This window comes from Oenanthe melanoleuca, chromosome 9 (assembly GCF_029582105.1).
Source record: "Oenanthe melanoleuca isolate GR-GAL-2019-014 chromosome 9, OMel1.0, whole genome shotgun sequence".
NCBI lineage: Eukaryota > Metazoa > Chordata > Aves > Passeriformes > Muscicapidae > Oenanthe > Oenanthe melanoleuca.
In genome coordinates this window covers 13,437,329-13,453,348 of record NC_079343.1, presented here as the reverse complement: position 1 = coordinate 13,453,348, position 16,020 = coordinate 13,437,329, and the positions used below count along the sequence as shown (strand labels likewise).

At 56.8% G+C, this 16,020-nt stretch overlaps 1 protein-coding gene across 3 annotated transcripts in view; it reads right to left on the bottom strand.

Moving 5' to 3' along the window:
* Nucleotides 1–16,020, bottom strand: part of KCNAB1 (potassium voltage-gated channel subfamily A regulatory beta subunit 1) — a 61,349-nt gene that overhangs the window by 29,232 nt on the left and 16,097 nt on the right. Inside the window, exon 1 of one of the 3 annotated variants that reach the window (XM_056499204.1) lies at nucleotides 14,842–16,000. The exons of the other annotated variants lie outside the window; for them this stretch is intronic. Within the exon in view, the coding sequence (XP_056355179.1) occupies nucleotides 14,842–15,059 (218 nt within the window). The 5' untranslated portion in view covers nucleotides 15,060–16,000. Of the gene's footprint in view, nucleotides 1–14,841; nucleotides 16,001–16,020 lie in introns of those variants that run through there. 3 annotated transcript variants of the gene reach the window in all.

The window sequence follows — 16,020 nt, the reverse complement described above, 5'->3', positions numbered from 1 at the left end:
CCACCTCCACCCTCCCAAAAACAGCTCCCATGGGGACAGGAGCTGTCCCTGTGTCTGCAGAGCCACCTCCACCGTCCCCAAAACAGCTCCATGGGGACAGGAGCTGTCCTGTCCCTGCAGAGCCACCTCCACCCTCCCAAACACATCCTCAGCCCAGGACAAGCCCCTGTGCCTCCAGCCAGCAGCGGGAAGGACAATTCCCGTCCCTGGGGAGCCCTCCCCTCCCACACTCACTGCAGGAGCAGCACCCACCCCTGCCCTGGCAGAGATTTATGGCCTGAGGCACTTGTGCTGCTTAATTACCTGCTTAACCTCAACTGGCTGCTGTGTCCTTCAGGGACAAAGCAATTCCAGCAGCAACCCTTCATCCAGCTGGGGATTTGCTTCCCTGCTGCCCTCAGTGCTTGGAGCAGGGAGAGTTTGGGTTTGGCCACTTAATTAACATCCCCCAAATCAGCCCAAAAACCTTCCCTTCCCTCCCAGCTGGAAGGGATCAGGAGAACCATCCTGTCTGCCTGTTAATCTGTGTATCCATCCATCCATCATCCATCCAATCATCCATCCATCCATCCATCCATCCATCCATTGATTTATCTATCTATTCATCCATCCATTGATTTATCTCTCTATTCATCCATCTATTGATTTATCTGTCCATCATCTATCTACCTAATGATTTATGTGATTTATCCATCCATCCATCCATCCATTTATTGATTTATCTATCATCTATCTATATATTGATTTATCCATCCATCCATCCATCCATCCATCCATCCATCCATCCATCCATCCTCCCAATGACTTGTCTATCTATTCATCCATCTGTTATCTTTCTATCTACTGATTTATCTGTCTATCCATCTATCTATCTATCTATCTATCTATCTATCTATCTATCCATCCATCCATCTATCCATTCATCCACTCACCCTTCCAATGATTTATCTATCTATCCATCCATCTATTGATTTATCTTTCTATCTACCTATTTATTTGTCTATCCACCTATTTCTTTGTCTATCCTTCCATCCATCTATTGATCTATCTATCTATCTATCTATCCATCTATCCATCCATCCATCCATCCATCCTTCTGTCTATTAATCCATCTCTCCATCTCCCCATCCATGCATTTATTCATCCACCCATCCATCAGAAATGAGACAGAAGAGGAGAGAGAGGCTTTTCCCCCCTATGCAAACCCAGACTTTTTAAATAAAATCTCTGCAATAACACATACAATGACTAAAACATTTTCGAGTCCACACCCACAGAAGAGTCTCCAGGCTTGGGAGAGCTCCACAGAATGGAGATGAAGCTGCTTTTGCCTTGTTGCAAGCCTGGTTTCGTTGCCCTGAGTCTGTGGTTGTGCCCACAGCAGCCAAACTCTACCAAAATAAATCCTGAGGGGTCCCAGGGCAGAGCCTGGGGGGAGGTGACCCCCAGGGGACCCCTCACACACCCCCTCACAGGTGGGGGAATCAGCCAAACTGGGGAAATCATGGCACAGCTTTCCTGATTTAAACTGCTCAGAGTTTGTCTTATTGCTACAAAAATATGAAGAAAAAAAAAAAAAAAAAAAGTAAAAAAGTCACTGTTTCTGACGCTGGTGGTGGGAAAACAACGTTGCTTAGAAACATCCCCACCAGGGCTCCAGAACCTCTCCTCTCTGTGCAGAAAATGAATAAAATATGGAATTTATTCCCTGAAAAAACAGAGAGACTGTTTCAAGAGACATCAAAATCCTGATGAAAGCAGAGACCCTCCCCGTTCCATCTGATGTCCCTCAGCTGTCACCTGCAGAGTGGGGACAGTGGCACTGGCTTGGCCTGGACCCCAGCCCCATCCCTGGCTCCTGCAGGGGAAAAAACAGAATCCCAGAGTGGGATTGGGGGGCATTAAATCCCACCCATGGCAGGGACACCTCCCACTGTCCCAGGGGCTCCAGCCCCAGTTCCAGCCTGGCCTGGGGCACTGCCAGGTCTCTTTACCCTCTGAGTAAAGAATTCCTTCCCAACATCCGATTTCAATCCCTCCTCTTTCCATTCAAACCTCCCCCCGTGTCCCATCACAATCTGCCCGTGTTATAAAGCTGCTGTCCCTGGTTTTTACCAGCACCCTGCACATCCTGGGGCTGCTCAGCTCCCCTGCCACCTCGGGCACACCCATTTGTCACAATCCATGGGCTCAGGGAGCCCCAGGGGGGTTAATTCTGGCCTTTAGTTAACTGGGGTGCTCTCCTGCTCCCAGGCTGGCTTTCCTGGCTCCCATCAGGGCTCTGGTGGCAGGAGGGTGTCTCTGAGTGCAAATAACAAATAACACTTTGTGTGTCTGTGTTGGGATCAAAACCCTTCCCAGGGCACAGCAGCTCCAAAATCACTGCCTGTACCCCGTGAGTGCAGCTGCAGCTTTGGGCTGGCTCTGGATCTCCAGCCCCTCTGCAGGGCACAGGCAGGGCAGTGAGCAGGGCCTGAGAGCCCCAGCACAGCCAGGACACAGGGCAGGGACAAATCACAGTGTCCCCACTGCTGGGGTGCCCAGGACGTGGTCCCTGCTGGGGAGGAAGGGGTTAAAACCATCAGTAATGGGAGATTAAAAAGGGTGGGATTGGGCAAAGCTGCTGAGCAGCTGTCCTGGCTCCAGCACAGCCCCTCCTGTCCATCCCCCAGAAATATTCCCTGTTCACCCCTCAGAAATATTCCCTGTCCATCAGAAATATTCCCTGTTCATCATTCAGAAATATTCCCTATCCCTCAGAAATATTCCCTGTTCGTCCCTCAGAAATATTCCCTGTTCATCCCTCAGAAATATTCCCTGTCCATACCCCAGAAATATTCCCTGTTCATCATTCAGAAATATTCCCTGTCCATCAGAAATATTCCCTGTTCATCCCCCAGAAATATTCCCTGTTCATCAGAAATATTCCCTGTTCATCATTCAGAAATATTCCCTGTCCAATCCCCAGAAATATTCCCTGTTCCTAAATGGAATCTGCTTCACCCCAAGGTGACCCAAATTGCTCTGCACTGTCCAGGGGACACAGCCCAGCTGAGAGGGGCCCACAGTGTCTCCACAGTGTCCCCACAGTGTCCCCACAGTGTCACCTGTACCCACAGTGTCCCCACAGTGTCACCTGTACCCACTGTGTCACCACAGTGTCCCCACAAAGCCACCACAGTGTCCCCTGTGCCCACACCATCCCATGGCTTTGGGTGCCACATCCAGCAAAGGCTCCTTGTGAGCACAGCAGCCAGGACAGCTCCAGATCACAAAGCTGCAGCTCCAGAGACAGAATCAGAACCACAGAATGTCCTGGGCTGGAAGGGACCCCAAAGAACCATCCAAAGAACGGGACCCCAAAACGCTCCTGGCCCTGCACAGCCACCCCAAGAACCCCCTGTGCACCCCTCAGAGCATTGTCCAAACGCTCCTGGCTCAGTGAATTCGGGTTTTTATGCAAAGCATCCCGTCTCAGGGATTCTTCCCCTCCGTTGTGCAGGATGAGGAGCACAGACAGACCTGCAGAGCTGCAGCAGCTGGAGCAGCGTGGGTGGCACAGATCCCCCTCCTGAGCACGTGCAGCCTCCCCTGTGCTCTGCATTCCATCCGACACCTGCTCTGAGCCTCTGTGCCCGTGCCTGCTGCTCTGGGAGCTGCTCTGTCACCTCCTGCCTGTTACAGAGCAAAGGGAGCTGGATCTGGACCGTGGCATCCTGGAGCAGCGCTGCTCCCCTCTGCCTGGAGCAGAGCCCACGATGGTTTGGGCTGGAGGGACCCTAAATTGTCCCTTTCCACCCTGCCGTGGGCACAGGGACACCTTGCACTGTCCCAGGTGCTCCAAGCCCTGTCACCCTGGCCTGGAGCACTTCCAGGTGTCCCTGTGTGCACCTTCCTTGCCATGCAGGAGCAGGATTGGGTCAGGGATACAAAACAGGAAAGAAACTCATGAAAAAACTGCAGAGACAAAGCAGGGCAGCGCTGATGGGCTGGGGAAGGGCAGGGGGGAAGGCAGGAGGTGCCTGGAGGGCACCCCTGTGGCTCCCAACCCTCTCCCACACCCACGGCTGTGTGGGTGTCACCTCACTGCGATTCCCCAGCGGTTCCCTCGGCTGCACGCTCACAGAAGTTGCAGATGATGCATCAAGATGTGAATAAGGCAGAGGGGATGGGGCACGGCCCAGCGGGCACAGCTGCACAGGAGCCCCTCGGGCACAGCTGCACCAGATGTGGGGTGACGGGGGGGAAATGCTGGGGTGACCAGGAGTGACCAGGGGGAAATGCTGGGGTGACCAGGAGTGACCAGAGGTGCCCAGGGGTGACCAGGGGGGGATGCTGGGGGGACCAGGGGTGACCAGGGCTGACCAAGGGGGGATGCTGAGGTGAACAAGAGTGACCAGGGGTGACCAGGGGGAAATGCTGAGGTGACCAGGAGTGACCAGAGGTGACCAGGGGGGATGCCAGGCTGACCAGGAGTGGGCCGGGGGTGATGCCACAGTGACCAGGGGTGACCAGGGATGACCAGGAGGGAATGCCACGGTGACCAGGGGTGACCAGGGATGACCAGGAGGGGATGCTGGGGTGACCAGGGGTGCCCAGAGGTGCCCAGGGGTGAGCAGGGGTGACTGGGGGCAGATGCAGGGGTGCCCAGGGGGGATGTCAGGGTGGCCAGGGGTGCCCAGGGGGATGCCCAGGGGGGATGCCCAGGGATGCCCAGGGAGATGCCGGGCTGCAGCGCCCTTCCCGGGGGAGCAGCTCCTGCGGGATCATCCCAGCGCATCCCGCAGCGCTGCCCACGGCGCTGCCCCCGCCGCGCTTCGTCACCGCCCGACCCCGGCGGCAGCAGCTCAGAAACTCTTTGTCATTCCGCAGCGAGGCTTTTAAAGTGCAGGGTTTCAGATGGCTGAGGGGATTACGTGATCCCTGCAAAAAAAAAGCCTCAATGGGATGGAGTTATTGCCGGGAAGAATGGGAGCGGGGGGAGCTCCATCCCTGGTGGGAGGGGTGGTCCCAGCCCCGGGCTGCTGCCGGGGGATGGACGCAGAGCCACAGCCCCGGACACCGGCCACACATCCCACTTTTTGGAACTCAGCACCCGGGTCCTGCCTGTGCAGGGGCACAGCCACCAAACCCCTCGGGCTGGCATTAGAAATGCCGTTTGCTCTCCTTTCCGTGCCACCTCACACTCAGAGAGGCAAAATAAAAACAGGAGGAGCCCATCAAGGGCTGGGGGGGCTGCCTTCCCCTTCCCTCGAGCCACCCTGGATGCATCAAACCGGGCTGAAGAGGGTGAACTAGCTGGGAGTGAAAAACAGGTACTTTCTCCATAGGGAGACCCAACTCTGAGGCTGGGGAAGGAAAAGGAATCTGAGCAGTCCCAGGATAATTCTGAACTCTCAGCACAGCCCAAGGCAGCTCCATCCCACCAGCATCCAGAGCACCCTCAGCAGGGATGGCCAGGGAGGGCAGATTTCCCTTTGGAAGGACAATTTATCATCCTTGCAGTGATGTTTAGGTAAAGGTGATCTGCAGGGATTGTTAGAAGAACAAGCAGCCTGAGGTAGGGGGTGGGGGGGAAATGTAATTTATGTCTAAATTACTGTGATTTTTGACAGAGAAAAAAGTATTTTTTTAAATATTTGAAGGATTGCTGAACAAAGGAGGGATGGGAGGGAACAGCTTCCCACTGCCAGAGAGCAGGGATGGGAGGAGTACTGGGGAAAAATGAGCACAGGCCAGGGCTGGGAGCAGCCTGGGCTGGTGGGAGGTGTCCCTGCCATGGATTCCCTCCCAAACCAAGCCGGTGTGGGCTGCTCTGGTGGCTCTGAGCAGCAGCTGCAGCACTTTCCCAGCCAGCACAGCTGAAGCTGTTTTTCTCTGTCGGGTTTTTTTTTATGGCCAATTCAATGCCAAAAGGAAAATATAGGTATGCCATAAAATTTTTATGACTTCACCCTCAAAATACCTCCGAAGCAGCTTGTTTGCACAGAGGGCACGTTCTCCTGGTGGCTCCCAGGAGCTCTCAGAGACCCAGGAGCCCCAGCCCAGCTCTCCACACCCATCCCAGGCTCTCCACATGGAGATCCAGCTGGGTTTGAGCTGCTGTGGGCCCTGCACAGACTCTCATACCAATCCTGAATTTTGAACCAAAACCAAGGATGAACCTGCTCCAGCTTCCCTCTTGAGGAGCTGCCAGGGACGAGGCAGCAGGACTTCAATGGGGCAGCCAGGAGCTTCAGGATTTATTTTCCATAAGTTTCCTGCTTCTCAAACCCCGTGTCCCACTGACTATTCCTGCTCTGGGCAGAGCTGTGCCAGTAAACATCTCCCAAAACCCATTTGAGGAGCTGCAGAGCCCAGGGAGGATCAGGACACCCAGCCCTGCTCCCCTGAGGGGAGTTCATGGTGCCACAAAAGCAGCTTGAGAAACAATTCAAATCCATTTGGATGCCTGGAGGAGCAAGTCCCACCCAGGGCATTTTCCTCTCCTCGAAGACAATTAATTTCTTTAACAAACACATTCTACAGAAGACGTTTGGTAGCTCAGTTCTGAAATAAAAATAAGCACGCTCAAAATTCCAATTGGGTTTTGCCAAAGCAGCCAGGCTAAAATAATACATTTTAAATGTCTTAAACTGTGCACTTCCCAAGTAATTAAATTACAGCGTTCCTTCCATCCATTTAAGCATTAGATTAAAGTTGTCAGGCAGCTGTGGATGGAAAATACCAGGCTGCAGGGAAGGGTTTGGGGGAGGTTTGAGTGGGGCAGGGACCTGCTGCAGCCACCACCCAGTGCCACTGGCCAGAGAGGGGACAGGGGGTGGGACACAGGGGTGGCAGGGCTGGGACAGACACCCATGGGTGACAGGGATAGTCATCCACGGATGACAGAGACACCCCCACAGGTGACAGTGACACCCAAAGGTGACAGTGACACCCCCACGGGCGACAGGGACACCCATGGGTGACAGGAACACCCCCACAGGTGACAGTGACACCAAGGACACCCAAGACGTGACAGTGACACCCAGCCAGGGGTGACAGTGACACTCACAGGTGACAGTGACACCCCCACATGTGACAGTGACACTCTCACAGGTGACAGTGACACTCACAGGTGACAAGGACACCCAGAGGTGACAGTGACACCCCCGGGTGACAGTGAAACACCCGCAGGTGACAGTGACACCCAGCCAGGGGTGACAGTGACATCCACAGGTGACAGTGACACCAAGGACAGCCACCCACGGGTGACAGGGACACCCAGGGGTGACAGTGACACCAAGCCAGGGGTGACAGGGACACCTAGGAGTGACAGTGACACCCCCACATGTGACAGTGACACTCTCACGGTGACAGTGACACTCTCACAGATGTCAGGGACACCCAGGGGTGACAGTGACACCCCCACAGGTGACAGTGACACCCAGGGGTGACAGTGACACCCCTCCAGGCTGCCCCCTGCCCTTGCCCTGCCCGTGCCCCTCGCTGGCTCCGTGGGTGGCTCCATGGCTCGGCCCCCACAGCTCCCCTGCATTATTTAAAAACTCCTTTCAAACATTTCCATTTTGCTTCCCGGGGAGCAGAGTGCCACGGGTTTGTCCCTGAGCCCAGCCCTGAGCTCAGCTGTGCCCCGTGTCCCCAGTGCCACCACCCAGCACGGGCTGGCAGCTGCACAGGGTGGCAAAGCCGGAGCGCCAGGAACAGCTGGAACAGCTGGAACAGCTGGAACAGCTGGAAAAGCTGGAACAGCTGGAAAAGCCAGCCTTGCTCCAGCTCACACCTGGAGAGGAGACCCAGCACCTGCACCAGCCCAGGAACCTGCCAAGCCCCCACTTAGCACGGAATCGTGGAAATGATAAATAAATTATAAATATTGGGGGTGGGAAGGGCTGGGGGATCAGAGCCAGCCCCGAGGCACAGCCCTGGATTTAGAATAAATGGGAATAAATGTGTCCAAACCTGACCCTGCAGCAGGATGAGAGGAGAGAAATCCCGACCCCACCAAGCCCCAGCCTCACCTCGGAGCTGCCCGGGGAAAGTGAAAGCAGCACAAATCAGCAGATTCTGTTTACTCTGCTGGTTCCTCTCCCTTCCCCTTTGAGTCATTCCTGCCTCCTTTGTAGCCATTATAAGCTACAGTCCTGGGGGGAAAAGCATTGTGAATTCAGCGTGAATCCATTCTGTTCACTGGATTAGTCTTAATTTGCAGCAGGAAAATTAAGATCAGACGATGAGCCATAAAAGTCAGCCTGATGTGGAGAGTACTGAAACAATATGGAACTTGATATCAAAATAATTGCACCATTTGCATGAGACAACTGCTCATAATTGCAGCAAGACTTAAATAAACCACAATTTGCTAAATATGTGAGGTAGTTATTATGGTTAATGCTTGGAAAAGAAACTCAGGTAAAAGAAGGCACAGCTCCTGGAACAGTGCTAGGAAATACCTGCTTCCACTTACAGCCCTGGACTCCAGTTCCCGCAGGAATTCTGCGGCTCTCGGTGAGCTGAGCGCGTTTCCCAGCCCTGCAGATGGGGCTGGTTTGGTTTGGGCTCCCCCAAGCCCAGGTCAGGCTCCGCGGGGCCATTCCAGCCCCAGAGGGAATTTGCATTTTGATAAAAGCGTTTGTGCTTCCAGCCCCCGGGTGACCCGGGCGTGCTCAGAGCAGCGGAAGGATGGAATCTGATGGTGCTCGCACATCTCTGACACCCCGGGGGCTCCGCAGGGCTGCAGCCGCTCCCAGGCTGGGATTCCTCCCCATCCTCCTCCTCCTCCTCCTCCCCAGCGCTCGGCAGCTGCTCCAGGAGCCCCTCTGAGGGAAGTTCCATGGAACCACTGAATCCTCACACGTTCGGAAGGGACTTTCAAGCCCGCCCAGTGCCACCCCTTCCATCGATCCCAACCTTCCACCGTGCCAGCCCCAATGTCCAGCCTGGACTGGGCACTGCCAGGGGTCCAGGGGCAGCCACAGCTGCTCTGGGAATCTGCCAGGGCCTCAGGCATCACAGAGAACAATTTCTTCCTAAAATCTACTCTAAACCTCTCCTCTTCCCCAGGGGATGAGGAAGAAAGCAAACTTCACTTCTCCAGGTTTACCTGCCCAGATCACCTTTACCTCATCCCAATGTCAGCAGCTTTCCTCCCGCCCCCAAACTCGGCTCCCCACAGATTTGAAAACGATGCTGGGGTGGGAAACAACTCTTGTCTGCCCTCCCTTCTCCCCGCTTTATTCCCTTGTTTTTCAGCACTTATTTCACAAACGTTAGTAACACTTCTCTAAAGAGGGGAGATTCTCACCCCATTGGGTGGGAAGGATGGGTTTCCCCTCGGGGGATGGTGCCCGGCCTCTCCCCACCCTGCCCAGGCTCTCAGGAATATGAACTCCACCGATTTGCCTTTCAGATACATTTTTTTTTTTTTATTTTTTTGTTTAGGCTTGCGCCGGAGTTAATGGTCAAAGCTGCCTCCATCAATTATGGATGAGCACAAATAGATAGTTGCGCTCTGTAAATTGGGTCCCTCGTGCCCGTGCGCAGCAATAGGGTTATTTCTGAATTGCTGACGGCCCCGAATCCGCCCTGCAGCAGCACAGCCCCAAATCAGCTCAGCTCGGGACACATCCCAGCTCCCACCACATCCCAGTTCTGGGCACATTCCATCTCCCACCACATCCCAGTTCCCATCACATCCCAGCTCCCATCACATCCCAGTATTGGGCACATCCCAGTTATGGGCACATTCCTTCTCCCATCACATCCCAGTTCCCAACACGGCCCAGCTCCCAACACATCCCAGTTATGGGCACATTCCAGTTCCCATCACATCCCAGCTCCCATCACATCCCAGTTCTGGGCACATTCCAGTTATGGGCACATTCCTTCTCCCATCACATCCCAGCTCCCAACACGGCCCAGCTCCCAGCACATCCCAGTTCTGGGCACATTCCATCTCCCACCACATCCCAGTTCCCATCACATTCCTTCTCCCATCACATCCCAGTTCCCAACATGGCCCAGCTCCCAGCACATCCCAGTTATGGGCACATTCCAGTTCCCAGCACATCCCAGCTCCCAGCACATCCCAGTTCTGGGCACATCCCAGCTCCCATCACATCCCAGCTCCCACCACATCCCAGCTCCCATCACATCCCAGTTCCCAGCACATCCCAGCTCCCATCACATCCCAGCTCCCACCACATCCCAGCTCCCATCACATCCCAGTTCCCACCACATCCCAGCTCCCACCACATCCCAGCTCCCATCACATCCCAGTTCCCAGCACATCCCATCTCCCATCACATCCCAGCTCCCACCACATCCCAGCTCCCATCACATCCCAGTTCCCAGCACATCCCATCTCCCATCACATCCCAGCTCCCACCACATCCCAGCTCCCACCACATCCCAGCTCCCACCACATCCCAGCTCCCATCACATCCCAGCTCCCACCACATCCCAGCTCCCATCACATCCCAGCTCCCATCACATCCCAGCTCCCAGCACATCCCATCTCCCAGCACATCCTGGGCACAGGGAAGGTTCCAGGGGACATGGGGCACTCTGGGCAAGGTTTTGCAGTGCTGCAGCTGTGATGGAAATGTGCTGGCATCAAAGAATTTGGGAATTCTAGACTGGCTTGGGCTGCAAGGGACCCTAAAGACCGATTGCCAGGGCATCACCAGCCTCACTGTAAAAACTTCCTGATGTGTAATTTTAACTCAGGGAGCACAAGGCTGGTGCCAGTCTCACTTTGAGAAGTTGTTCCCTGCGGTAGCACCACATCCAAACATCCCCCAGCACCGGGATCAGGGCTGGATCCATTTCACTGAAAAGAATTTAAGGAAGATACGGCAAATTAGGCGAGAGGAGAAGCCGGGCTGTGACCCCTCCACGGTCCTCCATGGTCCCTGTGAGCATCGTCTCGGGGAAGGAAAGCAAAGCAGTGCAGAGCAGAGCAGAGCAGAGCAGAGCAAAGCAAAGCAAAGCAAAGCAAAGCAAGGCAAAGCAAAGCCACATCCTTTGTTTCCAGCTGCGGTGTGGCAGATTGCAATTTTCCAAGCCGAGCGCTGCAACCACATCATTTTCAAAGAAAGGCTAATAAAAGAAAAAAAGAAAGAATATCCCAGATTTTCCCCCCGAGCATTGGGCAGGCTCCCGGTGGGACGGAGCTGGAGATTAAAGGATAAAAGAGCGCAGCCTGCGCCCGTTCCCTTGCAGGAGCAGGCAGGCTGTGCCCGGCGGTGCCAGCGGTGCCTGGGGGCTCCTGCCCGGCTCTGCCCAACCTAAAGCTCGTTCTGCACAGCCAGAGCCGAGCTCCGCTCAGGTGAGCGCCGCGGGGACGCACCTGAGCCCTCGCATCCGCAGCTGCGTTTATTCCCGTAAACTTTTGCCTTTCATCTCCCGGTTCTGTCCCCGAGCTGGAGCGGGGCCAGAAAGTTGTCAGCGGTGAAAAGCCCCCGAGGTGGCTCCTGTGCCGCCCCCGCCCTGTCACAGCCGCTGTCTGTCCCTTTTACATAACCCCGGCGGATCGGGAGCCGGGGGAGGCTCGGAGCAGCCCGGGAGCTGCGGGCACCTCGGGGGCGCAGGGGGGCGGCTCTCGGTATTTTTAGCGTGGATCGAGGGCCAGCCCGGCTGTGGTGGCATTTGGAGCAGCTCACGCTGCAGATCTCGGCATCAAGGACATAATTCAGGCAGAAAATGGATTGGGAAGGACTTCAGCTTCAAATGTGAGGGAGATGAGGACTTTAGAGAATTGTTGTTGCAGCCGCCGGGAGAAGCCTTTGGCTTTGGATTTCCCTCGGGCTGAGGACTCGGTCCCGGGGTGAACATGGAATTCCGGCTCTATCGGTCGGGAGAGAAGCGCTTCCCCACCCAAAGGTTATCGCGACTCAGCAGCGTCGCAGCAGAGCCCGAGGGTTACTCGGCTCTTCCTCCAAATTCCCCTGCGCTGCTTCTCTTGGGGGAGAAATCAGCTCTGCACACCGAGATTCGCCAGCAGAAACAGAGATTAGTCATAAAGATAAAAGCTCAGCCTTGTCGCCAACGAGCTGCTATTCCTGGTGCGACTCCCAGGTCTGGGGCTGTGAGAACTCCGCCGGGACAAGCCACCCTCACCCGCCAAAGCTCACCCAGCAGTGAGGCAAAGACGCGCAAAGGCCCGACCGTGGCGGCTCAGGAGCAAGGAATCGCGATTCCCGGGTGTTGGTACCCTGGAGAGCGCTGGGGAAATCGGGATAACTGGTGGAAATCAGCACACAGTGCCCGAGAGCAGCGCGCAGGGCTGGGGACAGATCCCGTCTGAGGGACACCCCAGAGCAGGGATTGGGACAGATCCTGTCTGAGGGACACCCCAGAGCAGGAACTGGGACAGATCCTGTCTGAGGGACAGCCCAGAGCAGGGCTGGGGACAGATCCTGTCTGAGGGACACCCCAGAGCAGGAACTGGGACAGATCCTGTCTGAGGGACAGCCCAGAGCAGGGATTGGGACAGATCCCGTCTGAGGGACACCCCAGAGCAGGGCTGGGGACAGATCCTGTCTGAGGGACACCCCAGAGCAGGGACTGGGACAGATCCCGTCTGAGGGACACCCCAGAGCAGGGCTGGGGACAGATCCCATCTGAGGGACACCCCAGAGCAGGGCTGGGGACAGATCCTGTCTGAGGGACACCCCAGAGCAGGGCTGGGGACAGATCCCGTCTGAGGGACACCCCAGAGCAGGGCTGGGGACAGATCCTGTCTGAGGGACACCCCAGAGCAGGGACTGGGACAGATCCCGTCTGAGGGACACCCCAGAGCAGGGCTGGGGACAGATCCCGTCTGAGGGACACCCCAGAGCAGGGCTGGGGACAGATCCTGTCTGAGGGACACCCCAGAGCAGGGACTGGGACAGATCCTGTCTGAGGGACACCCCAGAGCAGGGATTGGGACAGATCCTGTCTGAGGGACACCCCAGAGCAGGGACTGGGACAGATCCCGTCTGAGGGACACCCCAGAGCAGGGCTGGGGACAGATCCCATCTGAGGGACACCCCAGAGCAGGGACTGGGACAGATCCTGTCTGAGGGACACCCCAGAGCAGGGCTGGGGACAGATCCCATCTGAGGGACACCCCAGAGCAGGGATTGGGACAGATCCCGTCTGAGGGACACCCCAGAGCAGGGATTGGGACAGATCCTGTCTGAGGGACACCCCAGAGCAGGGCTGGGGACAGATCCCGTCTGAGGGACGCCCCAGAGCAGGGCTGGGGACAGATCCTGTCTGAGGGACGCCCCAGAGCAGGGCTGGGGACAGATCCTGTCCCTGGGTGACACCATCAGACACTCATCTCCCACAGATGAGCTCCTGGGGAAACTGAGGCACAATGGTTTGGATGGGGCTGCCAGAGGGGTCAGGAGCTGCTGGCTGCCACTGCCCCACTGGGAAGGTGATTAAAGGACAGGTTTCACTGATTTGTGTGTCCTGGCTTTGGACAAGACCCTCTGCCATGCCCCAAACACTGCCCTGCTCACAGCTGGGGCCAGACTGCAGCAAGCAGGAGCTGGGATCCCCCTGGACACTGCCCCTGCCGTGCCATCCCCAGCCCCCTGTCCAGACATTTATTAACCCTTATTAACCCAGGAGACATTTACTAACCAGCAGTTCTGCCCTGGGCACAGGCTCACTGAGGGCTTCTGCTGCCAACACCACGCCAGGACAATGCAAGGTCCCTGCTGGGAGTTGGTCATGGCTGAAGGACAGGGACAAGCAGCTGGAAAGGCCAGGCTCCCACTCGGGCCAAGCCTCCCTGTCATTGATCAACCATCCAAGCAAACCACAGAAAATGACATCTGAGCACCCCATCCACACTGCTTCCCATCTGTGCAGCTCCTGGACAGGTGACAGTGACATTTTCTGAGCTGCAGGATCCCCCTGCACCGCCTGGATCCCAGAGCTGCTCAGCACCCCAAAGGCAGCACTAGCACCAAACTGCACCCTGCAGCTCCCCAGGGCAGCTCTGGGGGCACAGGAGGCCTGGCTGGTCCAGGATGAGCTGCCTGGAGCCCCACACCCCTCCTGTGCCAGCTGCCTCCGCCAGCAGCAGCTCCACCTGGGGCACGGGGTGCAGGGACCCCAGGCTGTGCCCTTCTCCCAGCCCCAGTGTCACCCACTGGGGGCTGAAAGGGACACCCTGAACTGGCAAAAGCCAACACCAAGGGCACACAAATCCTCCTCACTTGCAGCCAAAGGCAGGACAGAGAAGCTGCTCAGCTGCCCACACTGAGCACTTCAGACCGAACTCGGCCATTCTCTGTTTTTCCTGCCTTGGTTTGGAGGAATAAAAACCTGTGAGGGGCAGGAGGCATTGCACAGGAATCCCCGAGATTTTGTTTTCTGCATTTGCCTAAAATTGGCTTTGATCTCATCTTCCCCAAGTGAAGCAGGTGAGAAGTCCGTGAGCCACCCCCAGGGTGGGTTGATCCCCACAGCAAACGCCTCTGCTCCACACAACACTCTGCAAACCAACTTTCCCCGTCCAGCCCCACGCATGCTTCGCTAATCGGTTTTTCAGCTCATTAGCACCAATATTAGTTACATCGAACACTTAATAGGAACCATCTTAGCACCGCTGCCACAAATTCACGTTGCACAGAATCTGCCCAAGCAAGCGGGATTTTGGTATAAAATCACAAATCCTGCCAAAGCATAAACACCCCAAAGCTTTCCAGTTATGCCCAAGTTTAAAAATCTATTAATAACCCGAGGAGAGAGCTCCTCTGCAAAACCAGGTGCATCCAGGCAGGGAAAGTAAAGAGCTATCAGACTGCAAGGGAACAAAGACCGAGACCGTGCCCATACCTATATTTCATGCCCGTTTGCTTTGCGGTGGATTCTTTTAACGAAATGTGGTGCTGCGGGGTAAATGTCCCCAAACTGCGAGCGATAATAGCCACTGTCCGAAATTTCGCCCGGGCTGCATTCACTACGTTCGGGGTGGTGGTGTTCTGCTTGCTGATGAGCCTGTCTTCACCATTTCTCTTCAAGTTGTGGTCAGTGCAGGCGATGGACACTTGCATCGCGCCCCGGGCGGGTGGCGGGCGGACCCCCGGCCCCCCTCGGGCTGCGGCTGCCCAGCAGGGCGGGCACGGCCCCGGCGGGGGCTGCCCGGGCTCGGGGGGCTCCGGGGGAGCGGCCGGCAGCCGAACGAGAGCTCGCCACGGCAACCGCGCCCGTGGCCCCGGGCTCGCTCACTCCGGGCTCGCTCCGGTCTCACTCACTCCGGGCTACTCCGGGTCGCTGCGGGCTCACTGGGGCTCAATCCGGGCTCGCTCCTGACTCGCTCCGGGTCACTCCGGGCTCACTGCGGGTCACTCCGGGCTCGCTCCGGGCTCACTCCAGGATCACTGTGGGCTCGCTCCAGGCTCGCTCCAGGCTCACTCCGGGTCACTCCGGTATCACTCCGGGCCCACTGCGGGTCACTCCGGGATCACTCCAGGCCAGCGGCTCCGGGCTCACTCGCTGCGGGATCGCTCCGGGCTCACTCCAGGCTCACTCACTCCGGGCTCACTCTGGGCTCACTGCGGGCTCACTCCGGGCTGTCCGCGGCGATGCTGCTGCTGCTTCAGCCAGAAGCATCCATCCACTCAGGCATCCATCCGCTCAGGCATCCATCCACTCAGGTGCTGCCGGAGCTCCGCTGCTCCATGGTGCTGGTTCCGCAGCCGCTCTGCCTCTGCCGGCCGCTGGTTTTAAATCACTGCGGGCATCCTGCCCGAGCGCCAAGTGCTGAGCAGGCACGGCCGAGCCGCGTCCCTAAGGAGCGGCAGCATCCATCGGTGTCCTTCCTCCGGCCGGGCGCAGCAGCGCTACCTCCCCCCCATGGCAGCGCGCCCAGCGCTGGCAGCGGCTCCGCAGCGGCGCCGGGATCCCGCCAGAGCCTGCGGGGAGGATGGAGAGGATGGCGAGGATGCGATCCGCGGGCCTCCTTTGTGCTCCGAGGGAAGGCGGAGGTTCAGGCAGATCCGCCCGGAAAAATCG